Source organism: Meleagris gallopavo, chromosome 8 (genome assembly GCF_000146605.3).
Source record: "Meleagris gallopavo isolate NT-WF06-2002-E0010 breed Aviagen turkey brand Nicholas breeding stock chromosome 8, Turkey_5.1, whole genome shotgun sequence".
NCBI lineage: Eukaryota > Metazoa > Chordata > Aves > Galliformes > Phasianidae > Meleagris > Meleagris gallopavo.
Genome location: NC_015018.2, coordinates 1,436,879 through 1,448,897, shown reverse-complemented (window position 1 = coordinate 1,448,897; position 12,019 = coordinate 1,436,879). Strand labels below are relative to the sequence as shown.

Sequence of the window (12,019 nt, the reverse complement as noted above, 5' to 3'; positions counted from 1 at the left end):
AAAAAAAAAACAAAAACAAAAACAGCTTTTACTTCTGTCTTGACTCCCTGAAGTTGCTCTATACCACAGCAGATCTTCTCATCACTTCTCAGTTGCCTCTGTGATACCATCTTCAGCATTGTTTTCTGACTGCAGAACATTTCAGTACTTAAGTGCCAAGGCTCACCAAAACCCAGCTGGTACCTCCCACTGAGTGATTTCTCCCAGCTTCATGCAGGATTTTGTCTAAACTTCATTTTACTGCCAGGAGTACTAGTGCCCCTCAGCAGCCCCTTATCCAGGCATAAGGGCACAACTTCACCGGGGACCAAGCAGAGGGGTGCCTTCTCCTTGTGTCTGTACATCCAAGCACAGCTCACATTCAGCAAACCATAGGGCTTACTATCTCTAACTTCATTTTCTCCTTCCAGGGTGCTCTCTGTTTCTGACTCAACATGGTATAGTCCAACTAACAATCACTCAAAGTTTGTTTTAGTAAAGTTTACAGATATGTGCTTCCCTCACAGACATCATTTAATGGAGAGAGCATTCTCTGCTCTGTCACTAATGCCTGCTGTGTGAAGTTCAGCAGGTGCTGTGGTTGGATTTTGTCCCTGAATCATCTGCTGATGAGGGATCAGCATTACAGGAAGTGGGGAAACCCCTTGTTCCCTACCAAAAAAAAAAAATCCCACAACAAAAAAACCAAGAAACAGCAGAGTAACAGCCTGTCCAAACAGGAGAACTGAGATAGGGGAATGAGGAACAGAGTGAAATAATATATAACAAGGCTCAAAATGAAAGTGGGAGAATGAAACAGCAACAAAGCACAGATAAACAGCTGAGGGAGAAACAGGAGCAGGAGATCACAGGGTCAGATGGAGGAGAAAAGGTCCAAATCTAGTGCTCTCTTGCAGCTGTGTGACTGCAAAAAAAAAAGAACACAACAGGAGGCAGCTCCCCAGGCTCTCCTACAGCTGCCTCTTCTGTGTTAATGGCCTCACACTTAATTTCTTTCACACACCCAAAGAGAGAGAACAAGAAAACTTCGTGCCATAAGAAAGGCCAGATTGTCACAGAGGAACAAGCCTAGCAGGTGACATTCCGGAGCTGTCCTGCCACAGGTATGTGCTCAGCTGGCAGGGAGACAGTCATGCTTCAGGCTCTGAGCTAGAAACTACACCGGTACCCTTTGCAACATTCCACAGCTTGCAGGAGTTGACATTAATCTGAACTGTAAGTCCTGGCACAAGTTTGCAAGGGCTGAGGTTTCTGGAAAGGTATCAGCACTGCTGCAAGGCAGGCACAGAGCCTGCACAGGTGCAACTGAGCCTGAAGGGAAAATGGTTTTCCCTTTTTTCTCAAAATAGGTTGAGTTGGTACCTTGAGAGATTAGGACACAGATACAAAAAACAGAAAGTCAACAGCAGAGAGCAAAAGCTTGCCTTCAGGTAGCAGAACCCTGCTCATTTAACAGCTCAGTAAAGCTCCAGCTGAAGCCTGCTTAACAGGCTACAAGCTTTTCTTGTAGATATCATTATTAAAACTCTGCAGGATTCGGTATCAGACAGTTCCTGCTCTTCCTCGCAGGCCCTAGCAAGAAGGTCTTAGTAAGAGCAATTTCAACACTCCTGCAGCAGGTAAAAATTTTCCGGCAGCTTGCTAATTTTTCAAGTCTGCTCACTTTCCACGTATTCCAAAACCACGTATTTTATCTGTGTTTTTTTTTTTTTTTGTAAGGTTTAGTGTTTAATTACAGAAACCCATTATATCTCACATCAAATAGCACCAAACAAACCTTGGACGTCCTCTGGAAAAGTCTAGGCTAGGATCCTGGGCTGAGAGCAGTGCTGTTTGGGAGACCTTCTTCCAAACAACAGCAAAAGTGAGGAGTTGTGATTAAACTTTCTCACCCCAGCTCCACCTTTATCTGTGGCCCATCATGGTGCTCAGCTGTGTGGGGTTGTGCTGAGCAGCAGCACCTGGTCCCTGCTGAGTTAGGGCACACCTATGAGCGGGCCTTGCTCCCTGCCTCAGAAACCTGGTGCCTGATGATTCACAGATCACCCTTCTCTTGTATCTACTGTTCTTAGCTTTAGAGTTGGCAGATATCCATGCAACTCAGTTTGGTGCTCCAAGTAGGAAGAGAGGACTTACTTGTCCCCATCTGAACAGTCTACTTGTGAAGGATTGCAGCAGGGTCAGGCCTGGCATTGCAAGATATAATGAGTGTCTTTCTGACATCAAAATCTGCCACCGTCACCCAGCCAGAAGGGAAAGGCAGGCTGATGCTCTGTAGGGGACAGGGGCTGATGAGAATGAAAGGGAGCTCTCTTCTGGGACCCACAGCCAGGGAAATTGGGCCTTTCCCTCAGGTGCCTTGGGCTACATGTCTCTGGGAGGTGAAACTCCCTGCACTCCCACATAGAGAGGGCCACCATTTTGCTCAAGAGCTCAGCTGTGCTGAGCTGTGCATTACCCTGCCTGACATGAGAGAAAACAGCTGGTCCAGCCAGTCTGTTGGAGACTGTCTAAAGCTGTGTGCTAGGCTAAAGCAGGAAAACAAAACTTTTAAATGCTTTCAAACAAGAAGACTGTTTGAAATTCCCTTCCCTGAAGATGCTTTGCTGGACAGCTAGATGGCAAAATCCTGAAGTGATCCAGTCTTCAGTGACAGAACAACAGTTTTTCTCCAGTCTCTTTCTCTCCTTGTTCCCAGACACTTGATGAGCTCTACTCATTATAATTGTATTTATTTTTCTGCTAGGTGGGTACATTTCTGTCTGTACTTGTTGCAAAAATGTTAAAAAATATATTGGTAGTATTCATTTTTAAATCATTTTGTTTAATCTGATAACTGTGGACCCTATGTGGCAGATAACCCCCAGTGACACATTTTGACTTACCCCATCATATGCTGATGGAAAAACCCACAAGAGCAAAGCCAGCGCTCCACTCTGAGAAATGAAATTGAAAACTAGATTGAAAAGTTCAAGATTTGACATTTTGTAATGCTAGATAACATTGACTCAACACATCATTGTTTGACAGCTCAATGTCACTGCTCTGTTACACAGCCCCTGGCTAAATAAAACAAGCACACCTATACAGTTGTAACATCTTTAAAAAACAAAAAAAGAAGAAAAGTAATGCGGTGTATTTTCTTCCCTACAGCTTCATACTCTTGGAATGGAGGAAATGGTGGCAGAAGCAAACCTGGCACCATGGCAAATACTGCTGGTCATTTGTGCTGCAGTGCTGATCATGAGCTTCCTTATGGTCCTCCCCCCTGCAGTAGTGGTGATGTGGAGGATGAAGCGTGTGCCTCAGATCTCACTGCATGGCTCAGTGTAAGCCAGACACACATCATTTCAAAGGCTGCTTCAGAACTGTGAAATCTCTCAGGATCACCTTTACGGCTCAAGGTCCATCCCAAACTCACTGTTTTGCCACTCCATCTCTGTTAAGTCCCAGTAAAAAGAGAATGTGTCAGATTTTGTTTTCATTTGATGCAGCGCTTTGCCTTCTGTTTTCTGTCTACTCTGTATTGCTATTGGTAATCTAAGTAACGTAGATATTTAATTCCTACATTGTCGTCTTCTCTTTCATTATAATGAACTGAAAAGTAAGACTGTACAGTATTGTACTCCCTTAACTAATAACCAGAAAAGTCTGCCTCTCTGTAGTTACACTGCAAATACTACCAAAGCCTTCAAGATCACTGACAAGTTGTGGATGTATCAAAGTAAGCGGTATAGTCTGGGGAGCTGGTTTAGTCTGGTTGTACTGCAAAACCTACAAAAATGGGGAATGGTGCAACAAAGAAGCATCTTGTTCTTATTTTTCTGATTTGAAATTGCTGGCATATAATGTTTCTCGTTGCTTTACTGCAATATGAATATTCTTCTCTTTACTAAATCCTGAGTGTCAGAATGCAAAGCCCTTCCCACTCCAGGGCTGGAACAAGAGGCTTAGCCCAATGCTCAAACATGCTCAGTCAGACGCCAGCTTGTAGTTAATGCAAACATACGGCAACTATTTCCCTAAATTACATTATGCAAATTTAGTCTGGAAAGTAATGTCATTAAATTTACTTTAGTTTTTAACTGTGTTGTACAGGCTTATTGGTTCAGCTGCCCCTTTTCACATATAAATAACAAATTGGATGGTGGGAATAGAACAAAACTTCTCTGCAATTTTATAACAATAATAATTTTTAGCTTAATATCAAATTAATGCAATATCATATTAAAGCCTTCCAGCCTATTTCTTCCACATTAAGTGAAGCTTATTAGTAAGATTTTTTATGCAAAGATTTAACAGTTTCTATTACTTTACAAGAAGAATAGGCTTGAGTTCCTTATGAAGTCCAATACTGTGTTTCTTTTCCTTTGTTAGGTTTGGAAAGTTGCTAGATTAGTTCAATAAAACTACAGAAAATTATTTTTAGCACCAGTAGAAAAATGATAATGGAAAGTGCTCAGTGCTTCAGACAGATAATAATGTATTTGAGCATCAGTGATAATGATTTGGCTGGAATTGAAAGGCTCAAAGACATTATAATTTTGTTTCATACTGACAATTTGTTTGTCAAAAATAAACACCAATCTCTGAAAAAAATTTCTTTTCTTTAAGACTACAGCATTTTTCTCACAAATGCCATGACTTAAACTACAGCCTTACAGTTCCTATGCAGCCAAAGCAGCCAACTCATCCCTTGCTTGATGTAATTGCTATACTAACAAATAGTCATATGACTGGCTGGTTCCAGGCCCAAAAGCAACGGGTGGATTTTTGCTTGCAATAACTGCATTCTAAGCCTGAAAGGCAGTGTGTAATTTTTCCTAAATAATATTACTTACTTGAATCATTTAAGCAATTAATTGGGATTAAGTTCAATTAAACATCATGTATGTCTGAAAGATTCACAAGAATAGGGAGAAGGTAAAGAGAAAGGAAATGGAAACAGATGGGCTGGTTGTCTTCAGACTCATGGCTTCGATGTTTGCTCAACAGATGAAAAGTAAAAGAAAACCCCGAGCTCAGATTCCACTGAAAACCAAGCAAGCAATAACTAAGCTTTCTGTTTAGATTTCATCATAATTCACATACACATCTGCTCTGTAGCACCAGCTCCACAAATAAACTGCATTTCCAGTGCTGTGTTGTTTCTGGTCTTTACTCATATTGAATGCCGGGTGACCAAAAACCAGGGCTTTCTGCTCTTTATGCTTCATTCTTTTTATGTTTGGGTTTCCAGTGTACTCACAGGCACTACTGATGTGTAAGGAGGTGTCAAAGAAGGAGCACTCACAGAAGGAGGTGAAGTGGAAGCAGGAACAAATGTTTTTATATTTCATCATAAGAATAAATTACAAAAAAATCACTTGATCATATCTTTGTTCATATTTGAGTTGCTACGAATTTGGATGATGAGGTAAATTTTTGCTAGTGGTGGTAACAGCCAAATCTGCCTCAGCGTAGACTGGGTTTGGAAATACGGTAAAGGGAGGGAGACCAGGGAGGGTGACTAGCCAGGAGCTGCAGATATCCTTGGGTAGGCCCAGGAAAACGGCCCCAGTACAGTTGTACTGACACCAAAGCATCTTAGCCAGTCCGCCCTGCGCTCAGTCCAAAGCCCTAGAGCTCCATTCTAATCAGGCTGCCCAGAGAGGTTATGGATGCCCTGTCCCTGGAGTGTTCAAGGCCAGATTGGACGGGGCCCTGGGCAACCTGGTCTAGTATTAAATGGGGAGGTTGGTGGCCCTGCCTGTGGTGGGGGTGGGAGATTCATGGTTCTTGAAATCCCTTCCAATGTGGGCCATTCTGTGATTCTGGACCTCAGCTGCTTTTGTATTCCTCCTCTGAAGTTCAACCACAGTTTGCAGTAACCTCTGCCTAAGAAGACATGATGGAAATTTCTGATAATATAGGGTGATCCCATTTCTCACATTTTGTGCTAGACTGAAATGTTGCATTTTTCCTGCTCTTTTATCTAGCTACAGCAAGAATACAGGGCACTTTTAGAGTGCTGTAAATGCTCTGAACTGTGCCTGATTGTATTTACTTCTGTGGGACATCCTCAGGCTTGTAAATACAAATGGAAAGATGTTTGAGCTGTTCCCCCAGCAAACTTCAGAGCTTCATATCCTTAGCTCATGTGAGCCGCAGCACTCTAAACACCTGTACACACAGTCTAATTTCACCCCCGAGCACACAGGCACGTGCACAGAGTTGTTTCCTATAGCCATAGCTGTTGTGACTTGCACAGTTTTAATGTTCACCAAAGCAACAACAGTGATTAACTCACAACTGTGAAAGCAGCTACAAGCAAACTCTTCCTCCATAAAAATGATCCTTCTTTACAGAAGATGATTTCTGAGAACAATTATTGTGCTTAACTAATAACTGCATCAATAAAGAGGCTGTAATTCCCTTATAATTACGGTAAGACAAATTTAAGGCATAAAAATATAATCTGCATTCTTTGAAATGCCCCTGCTGTGAGCTATGCGACTAGATTTAGTGTATGCATCCGTACCCAAGAGCTGAGGTCAAGTGGTGACTGTGATCTCAAATCTTTTAACTAAATGCAAACTGTATGTTCACGGCTCTTAGAAGGGACTTTACTGCTCTGCTTTTCTTGTTGAAATAGTCCAAACACAGCTAGCCACTTGGTCTGTGGTACAAGCATGCCGTGCCTGCCAGTCCCTCCTGCTAATAACCACATATTAGACAGTCTGCCTCCTTGTTGTGGTTGAAGGTGTCTATGCCTTGCTTAGCAAGCTCTCCGAGGAAGGTGTCCAGCTGCTCGGGCTCGCTGTAGGCTAATGTGTGCAGGCAGCTGCTGTTGTCGGGGAAATAAGCAGATTCAGCTCCACTCACGGCCTTCTCCGAGGCTGGAAAGATCAAAGCCAAAAGAAGCAGCTGAATTATGCAGCTAAACCCAGGTGTATTTGTCCTGATTTTAAACAATCACCGGCATTCCCATTTTCCAGGCTAGAAGCTTCAACTTGGAATAAAAGTGACTGTAGAACTGTTTTTTTTTAAGCCTTGGGAAATAAACTGTTCTAGTAACAACAGGCAGTCAACAGTAAAGTACTTCTAATTAAACATACAGGAGAGAGGTTGGTCTTTTCCTGTATGTGTGTGCATGAATATTTGTTTTTAAATTTTGGTAATAGCAGATTCAGACAGCTGTTTCGGGTCACAGACTGCTTGCTGGAAGCAGTGGAAGCGTACTTAGAACCCTTGGGCTGCCACGTGACATGATAATACTGCTGGCTACGAACAGCTGCTGGCTTTTATGGTGTGTATACACAGCAAGAGGTGCAGGTGGTGGCCAGTTCTGCTGAGGCACTTTGGGTACAGTTGCAAGATAAACTGCAGTTTTGTGCTGCTGCTGCCAGTCCAGCTGGTCACACAATCACTGCGCCTCGCAGCGTTTGCTCAAGATGCACCGTCCCACAAATTTAATGGGTACAGGTGATTTTTGCTGGTCCAAGCTTAAATAGCAGTGCTCACCAGTGCAGACCTTTGTGGTGGTTTTAAAACAAGCAAGATTTCTGGTCCTGTAGACCAGAGGCCAGTCCAGCATCAGCTCTCACAGTCTCACAAGTGCCAGAGAGGTTTTTCCTCTTTCTCTCCTCCCTTTTTTTCCCCTCCCTGAGCCCCCCACCCCCATACTGAGATGTTTGAGGGCTACTCACGTTCACAGACAGCCAGTGTCTGCCCTCCAGTCAGTTGAGTCGTCCAGGTAAAGCCAGTGCTACTATCACAGCTTTCATACAGCCTGCTTCTTCTGAGGAACGAGAAATCGTAACCCTTGGAGAAGAGGGATGGGATAAACACAACTCAGCCTGCATCACAGTAACCGTAAGTGAAGAAACATTCAGCCAGCAAAGATCAATACAAACACTACAATTTCTCGCTCTCAGAAAGGGGAAAAAAGTGTAATGAGGAAATAATGCACCATACCATAATAAGCATCTGTAAATTAATGAATAAAGCCAGCAAGCTAGTAGCAGTGAACTGTGACTATGACTATTACCTTGTTGCACATGGGTTTGCAGTACTCAGTGCTGCCAATAGTGATGCACACTATCCCACCATTCTTCGGGGCGATAGGCTGCGGGCACTGAGGTAGATGCTTGCAAACTTTCACGTGAGTTTAAAAAAAGGAAAAAGAAGAAAGAAAAAAGAAGTGAAAATGGGTAGACGAGTCTCTTCCCAAGCAAACTACATGCACAGTTGTTAACCTGATGTAGGTGATAACTTCCCCATTACCTGACTTGGGCAAAGCTGGCATTTTTGTTTGCTTAAAAGCTATTTTTTTTTTTATTTTGGCAGTGCCCAATTTTTCCATCACTTGTTGCTGTGAGAACAAAGTGCCTGGTAGTCGAAGTTATGCTTTAAAAGTGTGTCAAAGAGGCCTTTGCAATCACAGCATCAACATTCAACGCTGTTGGGGTTAGAACTACCCAAGCATGTCCCAGAACAACAAGACTGAGGTGCCCACTCCCAGGCCCAGGACCACCGTGGGGCTTCCCTGCCTCCCAGATGCAGTGGCAAGCATCCCTGCTCTCTAGATTCCTGCTGTGATTCCTTCTTTTTAAATTTTTCCCTCAAAGAATGCAGGGACTTAGCTCATGCTGAATGCAGTTTAAAAATATATATATCCTGTGGCATCTTTGCTGCTGCTTTGTTGAACACCCAAAAAAGAGAAGTGTGGCTGCAGTAGGGGCCTCACATTTGCCTTGCAAAGGTTGCAGAAGATTAAGGCTGTCTTTCAGTATCCAGATAAGGCGATTGAGTGAATCTCGTCCATCTTTTTTGGCCATTTCAGGAAGGCATGTTGAATATTTCTATGGAGTTAGAAGGGAAAAAAACAGTACACTGAGTAGGAAAAGCCTTAGAATAAATTGAAGAATAGATAGGGCTTTTCATACTGGGACTGAGAAAACATATCTTTTAAACAGTTGTATGTACCTCCTTTCTGCATAATACATTGGTTTGTTACTCCTGTTTCTGAATGCTAGCGTCTCACAGAGTTCCTCTGTGTGTAAGTAAACGTAGGTATTTGTGAAATCACAGAATCACAGAATGGCCCGGGTTGGAAGGGACCTCAAGGATCATGACTCTCCGACCCCCCGGCACAGGCAGGGCCACCAATCTCCCCATTTAATACCAGACTAGGTTGCTCAGGGCCCCATCCAACCTGGTCTTAAACACCACCTTCCAGGGTGAAAGTGTAAACAAAGAAGTATCTGTAGTTTTATCTAGCTGTTGCTCTATGTAAGTATGAATGTATCCTTCACTCCATATGTATGTGCCTACGCACATGTGTGGATAGAGAAAAACTGTGGGAAACTCCAAAAGTGACTGCCATGTCTATAACAGACCCCGGTTAGCGTGTACTTAGACATAAGAAAAAGTCCAGCTCTCAGCCCTCTGTGTCAGCCCTCAGCACTTGTCAGAACGGGTAACACACCCTTCAGAGACATCAGTGGAAGTGATGGTCATAGGTCATACATACATTAAAGAAATACTCTTTCTACCATTTCCAGCAAGGTTAACTGGCTGGTCATTCCTTTGTTTCATACTTATCCCACAGAAGGTAGGGCACAAAGTCACAAAGCAGAGGCTTTCAGTGGCTTTATTAGCATTTAAACTATTTAACACTATTTAAGGGTTGAAAACATTGCACAAGAGATAAAAGAGATGGTTGTTTATGTGCAAGCCCCTTTGTGTATGCAGAGCAAAATAAAACTGGAAAACACATCTATAAGGCTATTTTTGACTAGCAGTTGTAGGATCAAAGACACAGCAGGTCAATGCCTGCACTCATACTTTGCTCTTTAGTCTCCTCCCCTGCTGCCATGCACAGGAGCACAGAATCACAGAAACACCGAATGGCCCGGGTTGGAATGGACCTCAAGGATCATGAATCTCCAACCCCTCTGTCACAGAGCAGCTGAAGGAGACACCAGCAGAGCATTCCCACAAGATCATCCTGCCTCATGTGCCTGCCCCACAGGGCCCTGTTGCCCCATCCACCAGCAGAAGGGATCTGTGTAACTGCCCTGGTTTAATCCTCTTACCTGAAGGCTCTGAGTCACGTTATCTATGGTTGTACTGTCGCAGTCACTCTGACTGGCAAAAGCTCCAGTTTCAGACAAATCTGAAAGACATGCAGAGATGTATATATGTAGTTGGTTAATGAACCCTTATGGCACCCACATAAACCCGAAAGTTCCCATAACAGTACTTGCTTATGAGAATCGAGCCACTGAGCTGCAGTCTTATGCTGCCTTGTATACCTGAGGCAACTGGGTATTAAGTGGGACTAGACTGCACAAACAGTCAGCAATCTAATTGCATATTGGTGGCTACTCGGGGCTGGGTTCCCAAGTAGGATGTTTCCTTGCTGTAAGATAGTCATTTTTTAAGTAATTATTATTCACATCAAAGAAAAAACAATATTACCTCACCTGAAAGAAACCCTGCTAAACTTACAAAAAACAGCATTCTCCAGAATGGGCAGGAGCCAAACGGCATATTTGCTGCAGGAGTTCAGGGTCTGGCTACCTGCTGCTGGTGGAGCCTGAGAGATTAAGTGCTGGAACCAGACAGACCGCTACATGTAAATATGTGTCTGGTTGTTTGCACTGTGCCTATCACCAGCACCTGGTGTGGATGCAGAATTGCCCAACCTGCCAGGAAGCCACTGGGCAATTTGCAGAGTGCTTTGAGGAGGGTAAGGGGAGGATCTTGTTACAGCACTGAGATGGGCTGGCTTTGGATTAATTGCTGTTGTATTGTAAACATGGTTAGGATATCCTTTCCTGCTCTTGCTCTCTTCCTCTCTAACTCTATTGCTGTATCTGTCTTCTGAGTTAGTGTCTGTCTGTCTCACATGCACATTCATTTAGAAGGTATAATTATACTGAAGGACCTCAACCTTGTATCTCACTCTGAAAGAGAAAGCTCAGGAGAGCAGATAATGGCTAAAAAGATTTGGATCGAGGGGCTGTGCGATGTTATCCAGAGTTTAGCTACTTAGTAAGGAGGGCTTCCAGTTTCCATGTGGTTTCCATTTCAGGTTATTAAATACAAACTAAACGAAGCGGAGACCCATGCAGAAAAAAAAAAGCACAAAATCCTGAGAACATGAACCTGTTCTCCAAGTATACCATATCAGTAGCATGGTATTTCTAGATGTAGTTGGCATTTTTTAAATAGGTCCATGAACTTCATACACCCTTACGTCTATTCACGGGAGATGCCAATTAATTAGCAAAATTACCTTTTACTAGCAGATTACTTCAGTAATCCAGATACTGCTGACATGCTGGAGTGACTGGCTGACTGCTCCATTTGCAGGGGTCAGGTCTCACGCCCAGCCTCTTACCAAATGCACAGTTCTGTGCCAACCCCGCGGGCTCACCAGCTGCACATCCCAGCACCCCAAACATCAGGTTTGCTCTTTGGCCTCTGATAGCATGTAGCCAACCTACAGCTCACATTTTGTGCTTTACAATACCTATCGTAGGTAACTTACATGCATTTTAAGAAAAAACAACCCCTCCATACACACCACCAGCACCAAATTCCTTAATGGTTCTTCCTTCTACTGTTTGTGTAGCGCAGTTCATTTTTTTCTGCAGGTATTTGTTTTGGTTGAGACATAGATGTTCTGCTTTCATGCCAGGTTGCGAAACATATTTATTTATGAGCAGTCTTTCAGGTGTCTTTGTATTTATTTTGTTTCCTTGTTTGCTTCTCTTAGTTGCAGTATAACCCATTATGAGATCCTGAAGCTGTGAAGCCAATGACAGGGCCTCTTCTATGTTGACAAAATATGCTTTCTTGTCCTTGTCTTGGAGAGGTCTCAATAAAAGGGATGCAGGTAATCGGAACGCACTTCCACAAAACAATTCTGTGTCAGCATGAATGGTGACAGCCTTCTTATTTGTAAAAATAATCCTGTATACATTCCTGTGAGTTCATTAGCAAAACAACTTTTTAATACCAAAAAAAG

At 43.1% G+C, this 12,019-nt stretch overlaps 1 protein-coding gene and 1 long non-coding RNA gene across 2 annotated transcripts in view; one reads left to right on the top strand and one right to left on the bottom strand.

The window, feature by feature from the left end:
- Positions 1-5,140, top strand: part of LOC104911871 — a 10,418-nt gene extending 5,278 nt beyond the window's left edge. Inside the window, exon 2 of the long non-coding RNA XR_794228.3 lies at positions 3,154-5,140. This is a non-coding gene — a long non-coding RNA (uncharacterized LOC104911871). The remainder of the gene's footprint in view (positions 1-3,153) is intronic.
- Positions 5,141-5,302: 162 nt separating this feature from the next.
- LOC104911870 lies at positions 5,303-10,677 on the bottom strand. The gene is made up of 6 exons (XM_010714118.3): positions 10,470-10,677; positions 10,080-10,159; positions 8,729-8,843; positions 8,030-8,136; positions 7,689-7,803; positions 5,303-6,878 (listed from the first exon to the last, which is right to left on the bottom strand). Exons 1-6 carry the CDS (start codon positions 10,534-10,536, stop codon positions 6,697-6,699), a joined length of 666 nt encoding a protein of 221 aa, XP_010712420.1. The 5' UTR covers positions 10,537-10,677; the 3' UTR covers positions 5,303-6,696.
- Positions 10,678-12,019: the final 1,342 nt, after the last annotated feature.